Source organism: Hevea brasiliensis, chromosome 3, assembly GCF_030052815.1.
Source record: "Hevea brasiliensis isolate MT/VB/25A 57/8 chromosome 3, ASM3005281v1, whole genome shotgun sequence".
Taxonomy (NCBI): domain Eukaryota; kingdom Viridiplantae; phylum Streptophyta; class Magnoliopsida; order Malpighiales; family Euphorbiaceae; genus Hevea; species Hevea brasiliensis.
The window spans coordinates 103,510,108-103,531,648 of record NC_079495.1 but is presented as its reverse complement, the minus strand read 5'-3'; the positions used below and the strand labels follow the sequence as shown (position 1 = coordinate 103,531,648).

Below are 21,541 nucleotides of genomic sequence, written 5' to 3'. Positions count from 1 at the left end.
TATTAACAAAAAATTTAAAAAAATATATATATATATTAACCCTTTATAATCCTTAGATCAATTTATAAGCTTACTCAAATTCAAGTATCACTCTTTCAATATCTTACTTAATAATAATAATAATAATAATAATAATAATAATAATTTATTTAATTTTTACATTTTGATTTATATTACAACTTAATCCCTATATTTAGGAAATTAAATAATTTAGTCATTTAGCTAAAATCAGCTGTTAGTTTAAGTGGAAGATAAATATACTTTTTAGTTAATGAAAGAAAATTTATTATTTGGCCATTGAGGTTTGACTGATATTATGATTTAGTCTTTATATTTTAAAAATTAAACGATTTAATCATTCACTTATATTTTTCTTAAATTAAAATTAATTATTATCAATAAATTAATCCTTTTTATTTTATAAAAAGAATTGAAGAAAAAATTTTAATAAGAACAAAGTTAATAAGAAAAAAATTTTAATAACTTCAGCAATTATCAAATATAAATACTAAATCCTTCAAACTCCAAAATACGATAATCAAGTTGTAAACTAAATAGTAAATTATTTTTAATTAAATAATAATATATTTATCTTTATACTTGAATTAATGATAATATTAAATAAAAACACCTCTAATTTTAATAAAAATATAATAAATTAAATTATTTAATTTTTAAAATATAAATATCAAATTATCGTATTAGTCAAAACTCAAAGATCAAATAATAAACTATCATAATAATGAATCAAGTCATAGTTTCCTTTCAAAAACGGAACAGTCAGCAAATAAAGACACAAATAAAAATAAAAAAAATTTATTAAGATGGGATTTGAGAAGATATAATTTTCATAATTAACAATGAAATAGCAACACCTATAAAAGAAAAGGAAAGTTTGTTGGTTGCCAGTCAGCTTCTCACCATACAAAAATTGTTTCTTTAATTTCACAATTCAAAATTGTTTATTACGCTATGCAGACCCAATTGCATGGTGTGCTTGCACTATCTACTGTCACTTCACAATATATATATATATATATATATATATATATATATATATATAGATCCCCAAATCTTATATCAAGATTTCGATTTATGTTCTTAAGCATGTTTGGTTTACTAGTTATTCTCAAGGGTTAATAATTAATGTTAATTGTTAATAGTTAGTGATTGAAGGGTTAACATCTTATTATTTTAAACCCTAATTTTCAATGCTTTAATTATAATTTTTAAATTTCTATTTATGATAATTTTTATTAACTTTTCATCAAAATTAAATCTTTATAAAATTTTATTATTACAGTCTGATTTAGTTTTTAAAGACATTTTACTCATTCAGTATAATTAATTACTTAATTAAAATGTTCACATGAGTGGTAAATATTTCTAATATATGTGTGTGTAGATATGGTTGAAGTTAATGGTGTGTGAGCTAGATGAGGAGAGACTTTAATTCCATTTTTTTTTCCCCAAAGTTGCATGATCTTATTAATTTGGATGGGACCAACCCATGAATTAGGTTGTCTGTAAAGAGATATTTTAGGTAGATATATAAAATTTGCATGAATATGATTTTGCAACTTGCAAGTCTCAATGTGCAACTTCTTTATTTATTTAGCCAAGAAAATGGAAAGCATTATAATAATGACCACCAAGTCTGATAATTTGGTGATTAGTTTGCTGAGATAGTCTTACTCCATCTTCATTCGTTTTCTCACACCAGTATTGATAATTAAATATTATTTCTATTTGAAAAGTGTGAACAAATTGGGAGCAGATTGTTTAATAGTGCATTTTATGAAATGTCATCTTAGACTTAGAGGGTGTTTGGTTTAACTGTTGGGTGTAACTAATAGCTGATAGACACCCAAACATGTAAATTATAGTATTTGACAAGCTTAAAAAAATAGAGCTGATAGCTGATGGGCAACTGATATGATACCCATCGGCTGCAGTTTGTATCAGCTCTATTTTTAGAGTTATTTTTCATCAGCTGATAGCTGATTTGGTTTTATTTTTTATTTTGACCATATTATCCTTTTTTATTTAACTTGAAAATTAATATCATTAATATTTTTATTTTTTTTATTTATAATTTTAACATTTTAATTAACATATTTCAACTTTGTTAAAATATTTTTTATTAATAACATAAAATATAAAATATTTATTTATATCTAAAAACTTAAAATTAATTATAAATTTTTCTATTAACAATAATAATTATTTTATTATTTTATCTATATTTTTAAAATTATTTAATTATCTTAAAAATAATTATTTTCTTATTTCAATAATAAAATAAATGATATAATATAAAAGATTAATAATTATATATTTATTTAAATAATATAATATATTAATTTAATAATTATATATTTAATTTAATAATAAAATAAATTATATGATATATACCCTTATTAGTCATTTCACATATCAACAGCAATAGCTAAATTTAATTTTACCAAACACTTAACTTAAAACAGCTATCATCAATTATCAGTTATCAACTATCAGCTAACAGCTATCAGTTGTATTCAACAATTAAACTAAACAGGCCCTTAATAGTAGATTTTTTTTATGGAATTGAGTTAAATTGAGAACATTAACCAGTGATATCAATTACACTGAAAATACCTATTTTTTATTGTTAAAAAAAATTATCATAATAAGGCTACCATTGGAGTCAAAATCCCAAAATAATAGCAAAATTTAGATAAGTGATTTTAAGATTAATGGACAAGTGAATTTAACTAAGAAAGACAAATCAAGATTTGGAGAATGAGTTTTGTTGTATTCTTCTTTACTGTAGTTAGATGGAAATACAACTTTTCCATACTCCATTATATATTATTCATATTAAAATTAAAAAATTTACCCTAAGTTTTTTTTTTTTTTTAATGATCTAATCTAGGAATCTAATCTTGATAACATTGTGGATAGCACACTCATCTTTTTAATTGAGACAAAATTTTGATTTTTATATATTTTGAGTTTTTTCCATAATTTATTTAGTATAATTGATCTATATGTAATAAATATATTTTAACTATTAATTAAAAAATTATTATACATATAATATTAATATTATAAATTTTCTCATATATAGACTTGTTTGTGTATTATGAAGGGTGATTCCATCAAATATTTTTACTCAAAAGATGATTTATTTTCTTTTTTAAAAATCTTAGAGTTGCTATTTTTTATTTTAAAATTTTATTTAATAAATTTTTTCATTGAGTGGAACTAATTGGATTGATGAAACCAATAAATCAATTAATAGACCAATTCATTAGCTCATTTAATTTTTTAAAAACACAGTAATTTTATATGCTATAAATATTAATAAATGCCATTTTATTTTGCAAATTTATAACTGAAAAAGACTTTGATTTTTGGGTTTGAAGATATTTAATGGTTGATATTTGTTCACTTTGGCATGAATTTGCCACCATTTAAAGGGATGCAATGCATATCAAAGCAAGTTACAAGTTTAGAAAAAGAATGATTAATATTTAATTAATCCTTTTGAATTACCCACAATAAATTTATTTAGTAACTTAAAAAGAATATGTAATAATAAAATATTTAAATTTAAATTTATAATATAAAATCCTTAGTCTTTAATTTAGTTAATAAAAAATCCTTATATCATTTAATAGTTAATTTTTAAATTATTTTTATTAATGAGATGCTTATATTAAAAATTATGTTTTCTTTTTATTAATTTAATATTTATAAAAAAATTATTTTATTCCCAACTATACAAATTGCGACACAATTACATATATTGATATTTTAATAATATAAATTTATTTATTTAAAATTATTAAATTATTAAAATATATATATATTTTTTAATTTAATAATTATCACCTTTATGCCAAAGTTGGAAATACCTTTTTTTTTTTTAAATTTAATATTTATTATGATTTGAATTTGAAATTTTATATACTCAAGTATTGGGCAAAAGCTTAAAGCTAATGGATAAAGCTAGAAATGCCTTTGACAGATACAGGGCAAAGGGACAAATAAATTTAAAAAACCAACAGTTCCCAGCAGGGGCATTTCTGTACTTCTCCATAGCCATATGAACCTGAAAAGCAATGCTTTTATTTTTTTTTAAATTGAATATCAATGTTATAAAACTTGCAGGGAAAGAAACGGAGAGAGGAGAAAGAAAGAGTATGCAACTATGTTGTTTCTGTAAGTGTGGGCACTCTACAGACAGGAACGCCAACCCAAATTATTTGGTTCTTTGCTTATGTAAATTCTCCCCTCTTCTTCCTCGTCCTCCTTCTTCTTCTATCTTCAATTTGTGCTGCTTTTGTTAGTCTGAAAAAGAAAGGAAACAGCGACTACATTCTCTTACACTATGTCAGCATTTTAGCATTGCAACAAATAACCCATAGCCCCATTCAACAAAACTCACTCATTTTCAACTCCTTCCCATTTTCCACTTCTCTTCTATATCATCATCATCATCATCATCAAGAACTAACATGTCTTCCAAGATCAAGTAAGTATACAGGAGAGGACCATGCTTGCTTATTTCTCTCTATGCCTAGATCTGAATCTCTTGCTCACTCTTATGGGTCTTGTAAATTTGAATTTTTTAGTGCGGTTATGGAATTTTCTTCCTTTTTTTTTTTGTTTTGTGTGTGTGTGTGTGTTGGATCTATCTTCGTTAGGGGTTTCTTCTTTTTTTTTTCTTTTGTTTGTTTTTTTGCCCCTTACTTCTTCATTTGAATTCAAATGGTATCTCTTTATCTCCCTCTCCTTCCATATTCTTCACTGTTACTCTATTTCTTTACTGTATACACACACACACACATATTTCTCAATTTTGCTTTTTGATATAAAATTTGATATGGGTTATAATTCATTTTTGCTGGTCTTTGTCCATTTGGTGACTTTCTTGTGATATTTTTGTTTTGTACTTGAATCTTTTCATTTATAGTTTCTTCTGGAATTTGGAAATTTGGTTTATACAATTGTATGCATATGTTATCAGGTGAATTTGATATTTTTATGGAACAAAAAAACTGTTGTTGCAAAGTTCTCATATTTGGCATAGATCCATTGTTAATTTAAAAATAATTCAATTTTCACGGAATGGGCATTCTTGCATTGTGTTTCTGAAACTTGGGATTTTTACCTGCAACGAATTTTCATCTGATGATGTAATAATGATACTTTAAAACTTGTACAGATCTGGTTTATCTGAAACTCCCAGCAAAGCATCACCAGCAACTCCTAGAGTGAGTAAACTGAGCCGGGGAGCCACTAAATCAGAGCCTGATTCACCTGCTCCTCTGCAGAGTTCACGCTTTTCAGTTGACCGATCCCCAAGATCTGTTACTTCAAAGCCTACAATTGATCGACGGTTATCTAAGGTCACTCCACCACCTGAAGTAAGTGCTACTCAATGGCCATATGTTTTAGTAGTTTTTTTTTTTCTTCAACATTTTATCATGTTCAGTTTTTGTCCAATTTGGCATTTGGAATTCCCCAAGAACTTTGGTAAATAGAAAGAATGTGCTTTTGGGGTGTTAATGGATTTGATTTTCTTTTGAAGAAAATGGAATTAAACGTACGAAAAATTTCTTTGTGATATTTCTTGACATGGGCATTATTGTGGAGAAATTACAGAGTACTAGTATTGGACTTGCAAATATGCTTTTGTCATTTTTATTTTTTGCTGCATTTATTGATTCTATTTGGTTATCAGAAACCACAGACAAGGGTGGTGAAGGGGTCAGAATTACAGGCTCAATTGAGTCTTCTTCAGGAGGATCTAAAGAAAGCAAAGGAGCAGATAGGATTGATTGAGAAAGAGAAGGCACAAGCAATTGATGAACTGAAACAAGCACAGAAGGGTGCTGAAGAGGCAAATGAGAAGCTTCAAGAAGCTTTGGTGGCTCAAAGAAGAGCTGAGGAGAATTCTGAGATTGAGAAGTTCCGTGCTGTTGAGTTGGAACAGGCTGGGATTGACGCAGCCCAAAAGAAGGAAGAGGAATGGCAGAAAGAGCTGGAGACTGTGAGAAACCAACATGCTTTGGATGTGGCTGCTCTTCTTTCTACCACTCAGGAGCTTCAAAAGATGAAGCAAGAACTGGCCATGACTACTGATGCAAAGAATCAGGCACTGAGCCATGCTGATGATGCAACTAAGATTGCTGAGATTCATGCTGATAAGGTGGAGATTCTTTCAGCTGAGTTGACACGTTTGAAGGCCTTACTTGATTCAAAGCTTGAAACAGAGACCACTGAAAGCAACAAGATGGAGGCTAGGTTTAAGGACGAGATAGAGACTTTGAAACAAGAACTTGAGAAAGCAAGGGTTTTTGAGGATAAGTTTATTGAAAGAGAGGCTTCCATAGAACAGCTTAATGTTGAGTTAGAAGCTGCGAAGATGGCTGAATCTTATGCGCGCAGTTTAGTGGAGGAGTGGAAAAGTAGGGTAGAGGAATTAGAGATGCAGCTTGAAGAATCAAATAAGTTGGAGAGATCTGCCTCTAAATCTTTATGTTCAGTCATGAAACAACTTGAGGGAAACAATGATCTCTTACATGATGCAGAAAGTGAAATTGCGGCCCTTAAAGATAAGGTGGGGTTGTTCGAAATGACAATTGCAAAACTGAAAGGGAATCTTGAGGAATCAGAGCATTGTCTTGGTGTGGCAAAGGAAGAAATTTCTGAATTAGCAAAAAAGGTTGAGTCTTTGAATTCTGATTTGGATATAGTGAAGGAAGAGAAAGCTCAGGCTTTAAACAATGAGAAACTTGCAGCTTCTAGTGTTCAAAGTCTATTAGAAGAGAGAAACAAACTTATAAATGAGTTGGAGTATTCTAGAGATGAGGAGGAAAAGAGCAAGAAGGCAATGGAAAGTTTAGCTTCAGCTTTACATGAAGTGTCTGCAGAAGCAAGGGAAGCCAAAGAAAAGCTGCTATCCGGTCAAGAGGAGCATAAAAATTACGAAACCCAGATAGAGGATCTAAGGTTGGTCCTGACGGAAGCAAACCAGAGATATGAGACTATGCTAGATGATGCAAAACATGAGATTGATCTTCTTAAAAATAATATTTTAGAATCCAAGAATGAATTTCAGAACTCCAAGACTGAGTGGGAGCAAAAAGAACAAAATCTAATGAACCGTGTAAAGAAATCAGAAGAAGAACACTCTTCTTTGGAAAGAGAAATTGATAGGCTGGTAAATTTGCTCAGGCAGACTGAGGAAGAAGCTTGTGCCACAAGGGAGGAAGAAGCTCAGTTGAAAGATAGCCTAAAGGAAGTTGAAGCTGAGGTGATTTCATTGCAAGAAGCTCTTGGGGAATCGAATGTTGAGGGCATGAAACTGAAGAAAAGTTTATTAGACAAGGAAAATGACCTGCAGAATCTTTTCCAAGAAAACGAGGAGCTCCGAACTAGGGAAGCTATTTCTTTGAAGAAGGTGGAGGAGTTGTCTAACTTGCTTGAAGAAGCTATGGCCAGGAAGCAAACTGAGGAGAATGGCGAGCTTACAGACAGTGACAAGGACTATGATTTGCTTCCAAAGGTGGTTGAATTCTCTGAAGAAAATGGGCATGTGAGAGAAGAGAAGCCCAAAATAGAGCTTCCACCACAACAACACGAGGATTTGGGAAAAGAAAATTCACAGGAACAGAATAATGGCTTTAACAACCAGACTGTTCCAATGGTAGCTGCCAAAGTTGAGAATGTGAATGGGAAACCAAAAGAAGATGAAACCAAAGAAAAAGAAAATGACTCGGTAGAAGTTGAGTTTAAGATGTGGGAGAGCTGCAAGATTGAAAAGAAAGAGTTTTCACCAGAAAGAGAACCAGAACAGGAATCCTTTGAGGATGAAGTGGACTCCAAGGCTGAGGGTGTTGAGAACTTCGATCAGATAAATGGTTTGTCTTCAACAGAAAATGGTGATGGTGAGAGCTCACCTTCGAAGCAGCAACAACAGAAGAAGAAGAAACCTTTGTTCCGCAAGTTTGGAAGCCTACTCAAGAAGAAGGGTACTAGCAATCAAAAGTAGGAGAAGAGACAAGTTATGGCCTGACTTATGTCCAATTAACGGGCAGGTATATTTGATAATATCTTGCACCGGAGTGTTTGCATTATTGCTTTTGCATCTGATTTTCAGAATAGGTTAAAAATGAAAAGGCTTGTATTATCTTTTAGTTTCCCCCCCTTTGATGTGATTACCAGTTGGGGGAGTACATTGTATGTGATGGAGATTCTTTTTTCCCCTTACCCTTCTTAGCTGCTTTTCATGAAAAGGAGTGGTGACTTCGAAACTGTATTTTAATATGCTTGCATCTATTTTACATGGGAAAAAATATTGTTCTTGAAAAAATGGTTTATTTAGTTGATTCAGCTTATGAAATTCCAGTAATCTCAAGGTGTACTCATATGGTTTAGTATCTCCTCATAGCATGGTACTTTATTCAACTTGAACCTGTCCAAATGAAAGCTGATGAACTGTAGAATGCTTGAATAAAACTTTTATGCTGGTGGAAAATGTCTTGGTGAAGATCTCTTTGATTCGCACTTCTGACAGGATTGTGGGTTTGGGTTTGAGTATATCCACTGCCAAAATGACTATCTTATTGGGCAACACATGCCTCGCTCATGGCTCATGCAGGCAAAACAAAATCATTTGGGTTTCAGCAATGGCCTCAGGTAATAACCTACTTGGGTGGCAGAGACAATTCTAGATGCTTTCAGCTTCGGTTAAACGATACGCTTGTGATAAGAATTTGTAGAATTGAGATAATTTCTCGATGTTTGATATTTCATATGAAGAAAGCCTGAAATGCATCCATTACTCCCAGCAACTATGAGAAAATCCAGGAACTTGTTCTGTGTACATGTTTCTATGTACTGGATAGCTTATTTACAAAGCAACATGAACGTGCCAGGAACTGATATCTTAATAGTTTGATCATATATGGGAATAGCTACTGTGTTAAATTACTGTTCTGGCAACTGCCAACTAAAGATTTAATGTCTCCTGGACGAGAACCTAAACGAAATTACCTGAATCTGTTTGATTGCATCAAGAAATTGCCGAGAATTGGGACTTGGGAGTCTACTTGTCAGCATTTATCTAGTGTCAGTGTCTTACTATAAAATGCTTTACTTTGTTTTATCGATTGCTAGCTCTCTCGAAAGTTCTCGACAGTTTTCGTTTTTGTGGGTCTAGACTGCTTTCTTTGTTGGAGTCGTGATCTCCTGTCCCTTCCGGGCAAGTGATGACTCTTCCCCATTGCTTGGAGAGTGAGTCTCTACCTCTCAACCTTCGAGCGAGCAGGGATTGTAAAAAAATAATATTTTTTTTTTATATAATTTTGAGGTAGATCTAGTGCATATTGAGTGAGGGATTTTATTCATCTGCCTTTGGATGGGTTGGATGTAGGTGATTCTTAGTAAGGGTTGGTTTGTGTGGATCTGTTTAGTGGTGTTGGGCTTTTGAGACGATATAAGAGAGGAAAGTATTCTCAAGGTTTTTATCAACACCTCCTAGTGTTCATTGATAAAGATGGAGCTCTATTTTCCTCTTCAATTTTAGCGTTGAAGGTAGTAGGGGTGAGCATTCAGTTTAAATCGAATCGAATTAAATCGAATCAAATTATAAAAATTAAATTATATATTTTAAAAATCAAATTGAATCGAAATGGATGAAAAATCAAATCGAATCGAATCAAATCTCTTTATTTCGGTTCAGTTCAATTCAAATCAATCGATTTTAATTTTTAATTATATTTTAATTTAGACTTGATTTTCAAGTTATTTAGTTTGATTTTGACCTTGATTTGAACCTAATAACCATTAATCAATGAAATTAAATAATTTATATAAATATAATTACATATAATTCATAAATTTCCCATAAAAATAAATCAATTCACAAATTAATAAAACTATTCAGTTCAGTTCGATTTAATTGATTTTTTTCTCTTTAAAATCGAACCGAATCGAAATAATTAAAATTTTTATAATATAAAACTTAATGAAATCGAATCGAATTATTTTAAAAACTAAACTAAATTATCAAATTAAAATGAATCGATTCAATTTATTCGATTTAAACCGAGTAATGCTTAGACAGATCCTTCTTGAGGCTGGAACTTGGACGTTGCCTTCTTTAAGGTTCTTTTTATCTGGTTTGGCTGTCCATTATGGGTTTCCAGGAAAAAGTTTTTATTCTGCTCATGAGTTTGCTTATGTATTTAGGCCTCTGGCCATTTTTTTTTAATAAATCAATTTCTAACTTTTGATAAAAATCAATTTCTAACTTTTGATAAAAAATAATAATAAAATACAATTGTTGAAATTCTATGATACTAAAGATTTGTTTGGCATTAGCTTTTTAACTATATTAGAGATTATTAAAAATTAATTTCATATTAAATTTATAATTTAAATATAAAAATTTTAAAACAATTAAATAATAATGAAGCAATAATGAAAATGCCTTTAAATTTGAATTCGTATACTTTCATTTCTTTTATTTTTTATTTTTCTCAATTTTTACATTTAATGATAAATACTTTTATTCTTCAATTTTTATTATAATAAATATTTTTATTTTTAAATTTTTATTATTAATAATATTTTTATTTTTCATCGGTATTTTTTTAATCTCTTAACTAATATTTAAATTGATGAAAACGAATGAAAGAAGAAAGTGTATGAAACCAAAATTTAAAAATATTTTCATTTATTTTTTAAAATGCATGAATTCAAGTAAGGATTCTGATATAATAAAAAATAAAAAAATAAATTATCCTTTTAAAAAAAAAATCCTTCAATTTCAAGATTTTTATGCAATAATTTTAAAATGCTTTTGGCAAAAGCTAGGTCCATTTGGTAATGGGTCATTTGGTACAATGCTTACTGCCATTTCATCACCTTTTATCTTCTTTAATTCCTTTAAAAAAAATTAATACTATGTTTTTTTTTTCATTATTTATAATTTTATTTTGAATTAATAATTATTAAACTTTGTAAAAAAAATTTTTTTTGAGTTGAAAACTTCATAAAAAAATTAATAATTTATATCAAAGTTAGAGGTAGAAGATCAATTAAATTAAATAAATATAAGAATTGAAATTATTGAAAATTAATTATTTGTAATTATAATTTTTTTTTCCCAGATAATTTTAGGGGTTGAATTCCTCTCTATGCGTGGGCATTCTCTCATTTGCTTTCCACGCTGTCTCGCTCACTTTAATGTAAAAAAAAAAAAAAAAAAAAAGTCATAATTTCCCCAAATATTAATTTCTCGCAGAAGAAATCAGAAAATATTCTCAATTTCTCAGCATCCAAACACCCTTCATCAGCATCACCATCATCATTATCATCATGATGTGGGTGGAGATCCTTTGTGGTCTAATCATTTACAAGTTGTACCGCCGCTTCTTCTCCGACGACGACGATCTTTTGGAGGTCGAATCCTCGGATACCACTGCTCTTTTCAACGTCGCTAATAGGTAATGCTTCCTATAGCCTAATCGCGTTGCTCTTTAACTCACTATGTTGATATTATTCATTTCAAGTTTTTGGTTAATTGATATCAGATGATTCTTTTTTCATCTTTTAATTGTGTAGTAGTTGTGTCCATACAATTATTGAAATTTGATGTGCTTTTTGTGTTTCATGTGTGTGTATGTTCATAAATTTGTTTTTTTACTTCTGGCTTGTAGACTTGAAAAGCTTTATGGAGGAAAGGTGTATGTCGGTCTTCGAATTCCAGATGCTGATACTGGTTCACGACAGAACGTGGATATGGTACTTGTTACCAAAGGGTAAATGCTTACAAATTTGTTGGATTTTTTCCCCCTTGTGCACTTGCTCGATGTGAATGCGTAGGAAAGCATAGTGCAGTTCCAAATGTTTCAATAATTATATTTTTTTGTTGGACTAGCAAGCATGAATGCTTCCCAAACTCAATTTAACAATTATGCTCATTCATGGGATATAAACTAGCAAAAAAAGTGATCGTTATTTAATGTGCTAATGTTTATGGATTTGTACAGGGAGGCAGTGGTGATCTCTGTCAAGAATTTGTCAGGATTGGTAACAATTAGTGGTGATGGCAGCTGGGTTTGTGAAAGTAGTAAACACAAGGCAGAGCATTTTCCTGATCCTGTAAGTCATATTTTAAATCGTTGCTGCTTTCTCAGTGAGAGAATTTAACCACATTTTAGTTCTGCAAGGATTGCTGTAAAATACCATTGCTCTTATTAGCTACTTAAAAAAGGGCCGAAGCTGTTTGAGAATCCAGTGCAATTAAACAAAGATCTGCACTTTTTTTTTTTTTTTGTGGCTGCCTTTTATCTGAAGCTTTCTTAGTAATATTTTTTAGGTGGGGGAGACAAAGAAACAAGCATCTGTTCTTGAATCATATTTAGAACAAAGGGGAGTTGCTCTACCAGAAGGATATTTGTCTTACAAAGTTGTGCTTCCAAATCCAAAGTTCTGGTATGTGTTGAACCTTCTTAAGGATGTATTTATTAACATGGTGAAAGGGAATTATTGAAATGAGCTCACATACACCCGCACACACGTGCCGATCCTGGACAAGGTATGTTCTGGTTTGAGATTTGCACTTTGGGCTTTGTGGTTGTGGCTACAATTTTTCATTAGATTATTGGAATTTTTTTTGCTTGTCTGATTTAATATAACTGGATTCAATATGCCTTAAATATCCTTTATTATGTCTTCTAAGAGGTTTGGAGTAATTGGGTTTTAGCAGTGAACAACTTCATTTAATATTAGGGCGACTAACTTTCATAATATTTGAGGCACAATTATGGTTCTTTAACCCGTTATATACAATCTCAGGTCACCTCCTTAATGTTGTGACGCAGCATGAAGCTTAGATAAACACAACAAACACAAGTGCTTTAGAGAAAATCTCTGCTGAAATTTTATTAACTGAAAACTCAAAAAACTGAAAACATGGTTGTCAAATCAAGATTCAGAGATTCAAATAGGGAATCAAAATCTTTATTTTGTTAATCAAGAATCAAGAATTGAATTGAATCGAATCGTAAGATTCGATAAAAATTCTCAAAATTAATTGAAAATGATATATATTCTAAAAAAAATAAGTCAAAAAATGTGTCACAATAATATATTTTGATAAATATAGAATTATCATTTAGCTAATTAGAAGTATGCATTATAATAGAACAATATATTCTTATCATGTTATATAGTCTTATGTTATAAATTATGAACTCTTGAGTTGTAGACAATGATTATCATGTGTTGAAACTCTCATTTAAATTTGATCTAATAATTAAATAGTAAAAAACGATAGCGGGTTAAGTTAAACGTCAAAATATATTAATATAAAATGTTATAATTTGACAATTATAATTAAAGTAGTAAATTAAAAAAAAAAAGAAAAGAAAGGAAAGGGAGAGGGTAAAGAATGGTTGGCGGAAGAAAAATAGTTAGGGGAAGGTTTTATGTGCACTTTTCAAGGTAAAAATGAATTAAAATCTTAAATTTTGAAGTTATAGGACTTAACAACTCTTTAGAAAAAGAATCGACTAAATCGGTTGATTCGTATCAATTCACTTGATTCACTACTAACTTGTAAGATTCAGTCATGATCCAGGTACATTTGCAATTCATCCCATAGATTCGAATTGCTAGGATGGAGAATCAGATCGAATCTTATGAATCGAATTGAGAATTGTAAGATTCTAACAACAGTGACTGAAAATACTTAGAAGTAAGGGCTTTTTGTAGAGTTGATCTCTTAAACCTAATAGGAAAATATTAATCCTAACTAAAGTAGGAAGTCTTGTTACATCCAAAATAGGAATCCTAATAGAATAGGAAGAAATAATCTAAATCTTAATTAAAATTGGAAGAAACATATTCTAACTAGAATAGGAAAATACATTAAAATCCTAAATAGAATAGGAAACTAAGTCCTAGATGGAATAGGAAACTAAAATAAAAACCTGATTAGAATAAGAATTATGAAACATCAGCTTCCACATGAACATGCTCTGCATCATGTTGTGCTAAAATAGTTTTGAAAAACATCAAGTATGAAGAACGAAATGGAGCTTGTACAAGTCATCAATGTAAATGTTAGCATAAATGTGCTGTCATGGGATATGGTGCAACTACAAAACCTTAACAAGCTGTCATACTATTGAGCATTAGACATTGCATGGATTTCATCTTCTATCATAGTAGAATAATGGTTTGTTTATGACCATACAACTTTGATATCAAAAAATTCAACTAGTTTTTAATATATATGCATAAAATCTTTTGGCAAATGAACAGACTTGCCCATTCAGATTTATTTATGAAATTATGATTCAGATTTCCTGGTTTCCAAAATCTTCTGTAAAAGGAAACTTCAATAATAAATTTCTAGATTGAAATTGTGTTTTATAAATAAGGTTGCATGAGTTAAAACTTTTGTATTATAACAATATTAAATAACAATAAATCATCATCATTATTATTATATTTTGTGAAGGACATAATTTTAAAGTTTAATCTACCAGATACACTTTGAAATTCTAAGTATTTCTAGTTTGAGAAACAAATATTTTTGAAGTATTTGCTGAGTCTATATTCATTACTATGATTTGCAAGTGTATTATTTACAACATGTGAAACTTCTTCTTCCAGGACCATTCATTTGAGCAATTTTCCTTCTGAGGTCATTACATATGATCAGTGGGTGCAGTTGAAACCGGAACCTAAAGGCATGTTTTCTGGGTGGATTAAAAATTCTAAAAACAAATCTATTGAAAAATAAGACAAAATATGGATAATCAAAATATTAGTTATCATTGCATTTGATATATAGTTATAATAAAATAAAATATTTAAAAAGTTTATGTAATATTTAAAAAGAAATTTATAAAAAGTAATAATTAAATAAATATTAATTGAATATATTTAAATAAATAAATTTTGAAAATGATAACTAGTAAACTTTTAAAAAAATAATAAAAATAGTACCTATAAAAAAATAGTACAGTATTTAGGTGAATTAAAATATTTAGTGAAAAAAGTGTTTGATGTGTATCAAATGTCCTTATATTATGTACTATATATAGACAAATAAATATAAAAACTTATTTAAATAAAAATTAATTTATAATTAAAATTATTAATTAAAAAATGATAATAAAAATCATTTTAAATTGAAATTTTATAATAGTAAAATATTTCTCTTATTTACTTGACCATTTCAATTAAAAAAATCATCATGTTGGCAATAATAATAATAATAATATATAATTAAATAATTTAATTTAGAAAAGTGAAACAAAAAGAATATTAAATTATTAACATTATAAAGATAATATATACTAATTAACGGCAAATAAGTTAAGTCTTTTGTATTTCATTTTTATAACTTTTATGTAGACTACATTTTTATCTCTCAAATTCTTTTTAACAAGTAGTAAAAAATATTTATTAAAAATATAAAATAATTCTAAGGTTAATTAAATTATATGATAAAGTACTATAAGATCACAAAATTAATGGGTTAATTTTTTAAACTAATTGTCATAAATGATCTTTTATTATTATTATTATTATTATTATTATTATTATTATTATTATTATTATAATTATTATAATAGAGGGTGATATGTAGTAAATAATTTTTACACAAATAAATTTATAAAAAAAATAATATAAATAATTTAAAATATTGCATTTAATCACAAAAGTTTTAATTTTAAAAATCAAAATTTCAAAGAAAATAATAATTTAAAATCATAAATGTTAATGTATTGTAAATACAATAGTAATTAAAAGAAACATAAAAATTTAAATAATAATTAGTATTAAAAAATAATATAAATAATTTTTAAATATTATATTTAATTATAAAATATCTTAATTTCTTAAAATAAATTAAAAAAATAATTTAAATCAGAAATGTTAATGTAGTATTATAAAATAAGTTAATGATAATTAAAAAGAAAATAAAAAAAATAAATAATACTTAATTTAAAAGAGACTGTTCATAATTGATTATAAGATCACAAATTAATAATAATTATCTTTAAACTAATGATTATCAATAACTTATTATTATTATTATTATTATTATTATTATTATTATTATTATTATTGAGGTAACATGTGACAAATAATATTTTTACATAAATAAATTTATAAAAAAATAATATAAATAATTTTTAAATATTACATTTAATAATAAAAAGTCTTAATCTTTATAAATTAAATTTAAAAAAATTTAATTTAAATCATAAATGTTAAGGTGGTATTATAAATATTAATGATAATTAAAAAAGAAATAAAAATTAAATAATAATTAATTTTTATAAAATAATATAAATTATTTTTAAATATTGTATTTAATTATAAAATGTCTTAATTTTTTAAAAAATTAAATTTTAAAGAAAATAATAATTTAAATAATAAATGGTAAAATTAGTATCGTAAATAATAAAGAAATAAAAAACTTAAATAATAATTAGTATAAATAAAAGTATTTATGGAAGGTAACATGTGACAAGTTTTTTAAGGAAAATGCTACGTGTCATTTCCCTTGAAATACATTTATGCTTTATGTATATAATAATTTAAATCATAAAATATTAAGATAGTATCGTAAATAATAATGATAATTAAAAGAGAAGTAAAAAAAAATAATTATTATTTATAAAATGATAAATAATTTTTAAATATTACGTTTAATTATAAAATAATTTAAATTTTAAAAATTAAATTAAAAAAATAATAATTTAAATAATAAATGTTAAGGTGGTATTGTAAATAATAATGATAATTAAAAGAGAAATAAAAAAAATTAAATAATAATTAGTACAAAAGATAATATTTATGATTGATTATGAGATCACAAATTAATAATAAATTATTTTAAATTAATGGCCATCAAAAACCTTTTATTATTACTATTATTATTAATATTATTATTATTATAGAGTGTAATATGTGATAAATAATATTTTTGTATAAATAAATTTATAAAAAAAATATTATAGGTCTTAATTTTTAAAAATTAAATTTAAAAATAATAATAATAATTTAAATTATAAATATTAAGGTAGTATCATAAATAATAATGATAATTAAAAGAAAAATAAAAAATAAATTATAATTATTATTTATAAAATAATATAAATAATTTTTAAATATTATATTTATTAAAAAAGATTTTTTTAAAAACTTAAATTTAAAAAAATAATAATTTAAATTATAAATATTAAGATAGTATTGTAAATAATAATAAAAATTAAAAGAGGAATAAAAAAAATTAAATAAAAATTAATATAAAAGAATTTTGTGATAGTCTTAAAAAATGTTTATAAACTTGAAATGTAGAGTCAAACTGCCTAACCCTTTAACTGTTTTTCTTTTCTTTCTTTTCAAGGAAAATAAATTAAACAAAACAATGACACCTACTAAAAATATTTATTATTGAAATTTCACACGATCCAACCTATGGGCCTGATCAAGACTAGGACTGGCCACCTTAAAGCCCCGAGGCCCGTAGTAAGCCTTAACTATTCATTAACCCAACTCTAAGGCCCATTTGGGCCCAATATCAAGAAAACAAACTGACATAGTCCCATAAAATGGACTCTTCCAACGGGAGTTTTCAACTCACCCGACCAGAACACAATAAACAATCCATTGGGGAGCTCACCACCCTCCACATACTCATCAACATAATAATAAATGGGAACTCACCCTCATCCAATCCATCAAACAGACTTAAAATATTAAGTTTATGTGTCCAACATGAATATAATATTACGCACTAATTTCAAATAATTATCGCTAACACATGCGAAATTCTAGGAGTAATTAAAATTACACAATATTGATAAACAACTCGCGAGGTAAAAGGGTGTTAACCTAACAAAATATCCTCCGTGGCTGTGAAAATTTTTGAACAGAGGAGCGTCGACTGTAGAGTAAAATATCAATCTTAACTATAATCTCTATAACTATCTCAAACTAATGCAACTCGTAGAGTGAAATGCAACATACACAACATTTTCACATCATAACATCAAAAGGTAATTTGGAGCACTCACACACTCGTAGTATCAATCATAACATATGGGAGCCGATCTCTATACACTCTCTTAAATCCAACCCGTGCCGAATTACTCAAGCTCTGACTTCCACTTAATAACCAAATCGAGGGTCCCAAATTACTCAAGCCGTGACTACCCTCAAGGATCGTCCCGAATTACTCAAGCCGTGATCGCCTGGCCCTATCCATAGTCCACACCACATCACACGCACGCCAACGCACGCACACCGCCTCCAAATTACTACAACAATATCCATGGCACATTAACAAGCTATGAATGCAAATATAATTCGTGTCTAGAGTTTAACTAAATAAATATATGCATATAAGTGATGCATGGGCATGCCGAACATATAATAATATCGTAAATTATAATTAAAATTAATATTTTACTCACTGCATTTGACGGTCAATGAAAGGCCGGGCAAGGAGGAAGAAGGTCATCCCGCAAGACTGACAATTTTATTACAATTATTTAATAAATTTGACTCAATACAAACAAAGAAAAGACCAATACGCCCTAAGTCGTTAACCGAAATCCTACAGAGTCTCCCTATACCTGTGGACCTACCCAACTCGCAAAAGGCTCAAAACACACTTCTATATCCACAATCCATATATCCACAACTCAATCACATCACACAGCTCTCTCCCGCCCATCAAATCAATCATTCATCACAATATGTAAAATTTCAATTTAGTCCTTATAATTGATCATTTTGCAAAAACTGCCAAATAAGCTTTAAAATTATAAAACTCTTGCCTCATGGTCCTTAGAAATATTACTGTTATTGCAAAAGAATCGTAATTTTCTAAGTTACTACTTAATATTTTATGGATTTTCAATCCTATTTAAGCACTAGAAAATTACGAAAAAGAAAGGTTCCTTTACCTTTGCCGATTCCGACTTCGAACGCGCTGATGCCCGACAATGAGCCAAAACTCGATCCACCCGAGACTTTTCCGTAGGTCTGGTTCGCCGAATTCACAGATCCTGACAACCGAATTTCTCAATCGAGGATACCTACACGGCCCAATAATAATATATAAAAATCAGGGGTGTTACATTCTTCCCTTACGTAAAAATTCGCCTCGAATTTTACACAAGGCGTAATAAAGCACATGATTATACATTGAATGATATGGGTACTTGCTACGCATGTCCCGCTCTAACTCCTGTGCACTCTTCCACCGATCGACTTCCACAAAACCTTAACCATAGGGATCTGCTGATCTCACTGCCTCACTTGGTAGTCCACTATGGCTACAGTCGCTCCTCAAATGTCAAGTTCTCTTTAGTTCTATCACATCCTACAAAGACATGAGAAGGATCTGAAATGTATTTTGAGCATGGAGATGTGAAACACGGATGAACGTGAGAGAGGTTGGGTGGTAGCTCCAACCAGAGGCAATCGCCCAACTCTATCAAGAACCTCAAAAGGTCCAATATACCGAGGTGCCAACTTGCCCTTCTTTCCAAATCTCATGACTCTTCATTGAGAAACCTTCAGAATACATAGTCGCCCATCGCAAACTCCACATCCTCCGTCTGGGTCCGTATAACTTTTCTCGCCATCGAAAGTCAAGCTACTGCTTCTCGACAAAGGAACTATCTCTCAAGTGTACCGCACTAGGTTTACATCATGCACCTTCGCTTCATTTCCGGCCCAACACGTAGAAGACCTACACTTTCTTCCATATAGTGCCTCATAGGGCGCCATTCCTATGGTGGAGTGATAATCGTTGTTGTAGGCAACTCCACCAAAGCTAGCCGATCATCCCATTGACCTCCAAAATCCAAAACACTCATGCAAGCATGTCTTCCGTTGTTTGGATTGTCCTTTCGACTGTCCGTCTGTCTCGAGGGTGGAAAGCCAGATTAAAGTTCAACTGTGCCAAGTGCCTCTGCAACTTTCCAAAACCGAGAAGTGAATCAGCCCTCTGTCGATATTATGGAAGCTTAACTCCATGCAATCGACTATTTCTAATGTAGAGCTGACATACCGTGCTACGTAGTATGTAGTCTTTATGTAAGAAGTGAGCTGATTGGTGCGGTCTACAATTACCTATATCGAATCATATCCTCGTGGTACGAGGCAACCAAATACAAAATCCATAGTGATCATTTCCTACTTAAAATCTGGGATAGGGAGCTCATGCATATTCCCTGACTTTCTCTCATGTTCAAACTTCAACTTCTGAAACGTAAAGCACTTGGACACAAAGTACGCTATGTCTCTCTTCATGACATTCAACCAATAGCTATCTTTCACATCATGGTACATCTTGGTGGAACTCGGGTGGACATCAGCATGTATAGTGTGCCTCGCATGATTTCATTCCCGAGGTTGTCCACATCTGCACACATATCCTAGAACCTTGCACTAGGGCGCCATCATTGGCAAATCCAAACTCACCACCTTCACCTTGTCAGACTTCTTTCTATGATCTTCATCAATTGTTGGTCTGGCCGGGAAACTCTAACTCGCCTCAAGTCCGCCTCACCAAAAGTGAGCCAACAATACCCCTCATCCGAAAGATCTAGGATTAGACCTTGATCCATCAACTCATGTACTTCCCGAATCAATGGTCTTTTCTTCCACAAATGTGCGCCAAATCGCGTAAGATTTTCTCGCTCAAGGCATCCGCCACAACATTGGCCTTCCTGTGGTGGTACCGATGGTGCAATCATAGTCTTCGTAAGCTCCATCCATCTCCTCTGCCTCAAGTTTAAATCCTCTGCTGGAAGATGTACTTTAAACTCTTGTGGTCTGTATATCTCGCACACTTCACCGCATGTAGTGTCTCCATTTTAAGTGCAAAGACTACACCCGCCATTTCCAAATCATGGGTGGGGTAGTTCGCCATGCCTCTTCACCGCCTTGAAGCATAAGCCACTACCTTTCCATTCCGCATCAAACACACCCTAGGCCAACTCGGAGGCATCACAAAGACACTGTATCCTTCACCGCCATAGGTAGTGTTAACACAAAGTGGTTAGACACTCCTTATCCTCATCATTATAACCGACTTATCGAGCTCTCTTCCCGCCCTTGCATCTTATCCACTTCCCTTTTCCTATTTTTGGTATTGTTGGTATCATTTCAACTCATTGCATTTATTCCTTAATTTTAGTCCTATCTCATCCTTACACCTTTTCCTTTAAAGATGTCTATCCCATCATCAACTTTAACTTTCTTTTTATTTCTTAGTCTTATCTTGAATACTAGTTTCATTACTTCAAGAATTCTAACCCTATGATTTACTCCTACCAAAGACATTCTTCACCTTATGTAACACTTATAATTACCTATAGAAAATTTTTTTTCTTGTATCCCCTTTTTCCAACTTAACTATCGTAACATTATCATTCCCTATCACCTTAGTAGGAAATTGCTTATCCCGATGAATATGAGCCCCATAAACTATAAGTTC

General features: G+C 29.7%; 2 protein-coding genes across 2 annotated transcripts; both read left to right on the top strand.

Moving 5' to 3' along the window:
* The first annotated feature begins 4,133 nt into the window (after window positions 1-4,133).
* LOC110647195 (WEB family protein At3g02930, chloroplastic) lies at window positions 4,134-8,317 on the top strand. The gene is made up of 3 exons (XM_021800909.2): window positions 4,134-4,519; window positions 5,213-5,414; window positions 5,732-8,317. The coding sequence occupies exons 1-3, from the start codon at window positions 4,503-4,505 to the stop codon at window positions 8,042-8,044; spliced, it is 2,532 nt and encodes an 843-aa protein (XP_021656601.2). The 5' UTR covers window positions 4,134-4,502; the 3' UTR covers window positions 8,045-8,317.
* Window positions 8,318-11,364: 3,047 nt separating this feature from the next.
* Window positions 11,365-14,779, top strand: LOC131178434 (uncharacterized; the record flags this gene model as incomplete). The annotated part of the gene is made up of 5 exons (XM_058143390.1): window positions 11,365-11,504; window positions 11,718-11,819; window positions 12,051-12,162; window positions 12,380-12,495; window positions 14,683-14,779. Coding segments are annotated over exons 1-5 (555 nt in total), but the record flags the coding sequence as incomplete, so codon positions are not given.
* Between the last annotated feature and the right edge of the window lie 6,762 nt (window positions 14,780-21,541).

What these genes read in the sequence shown, in the direction of transcription:
- LOC110647195 (XM_021800909.2), top strand. An exon ending in AGGTCACTCCACCACCTGAA is followed by an intron (nt 5,415 to 5,731) that starts GTAAGTGCTACT and finishes TTTGGTTATCAG; the next exon opens with AAACCACAGACAAGGGTGGT.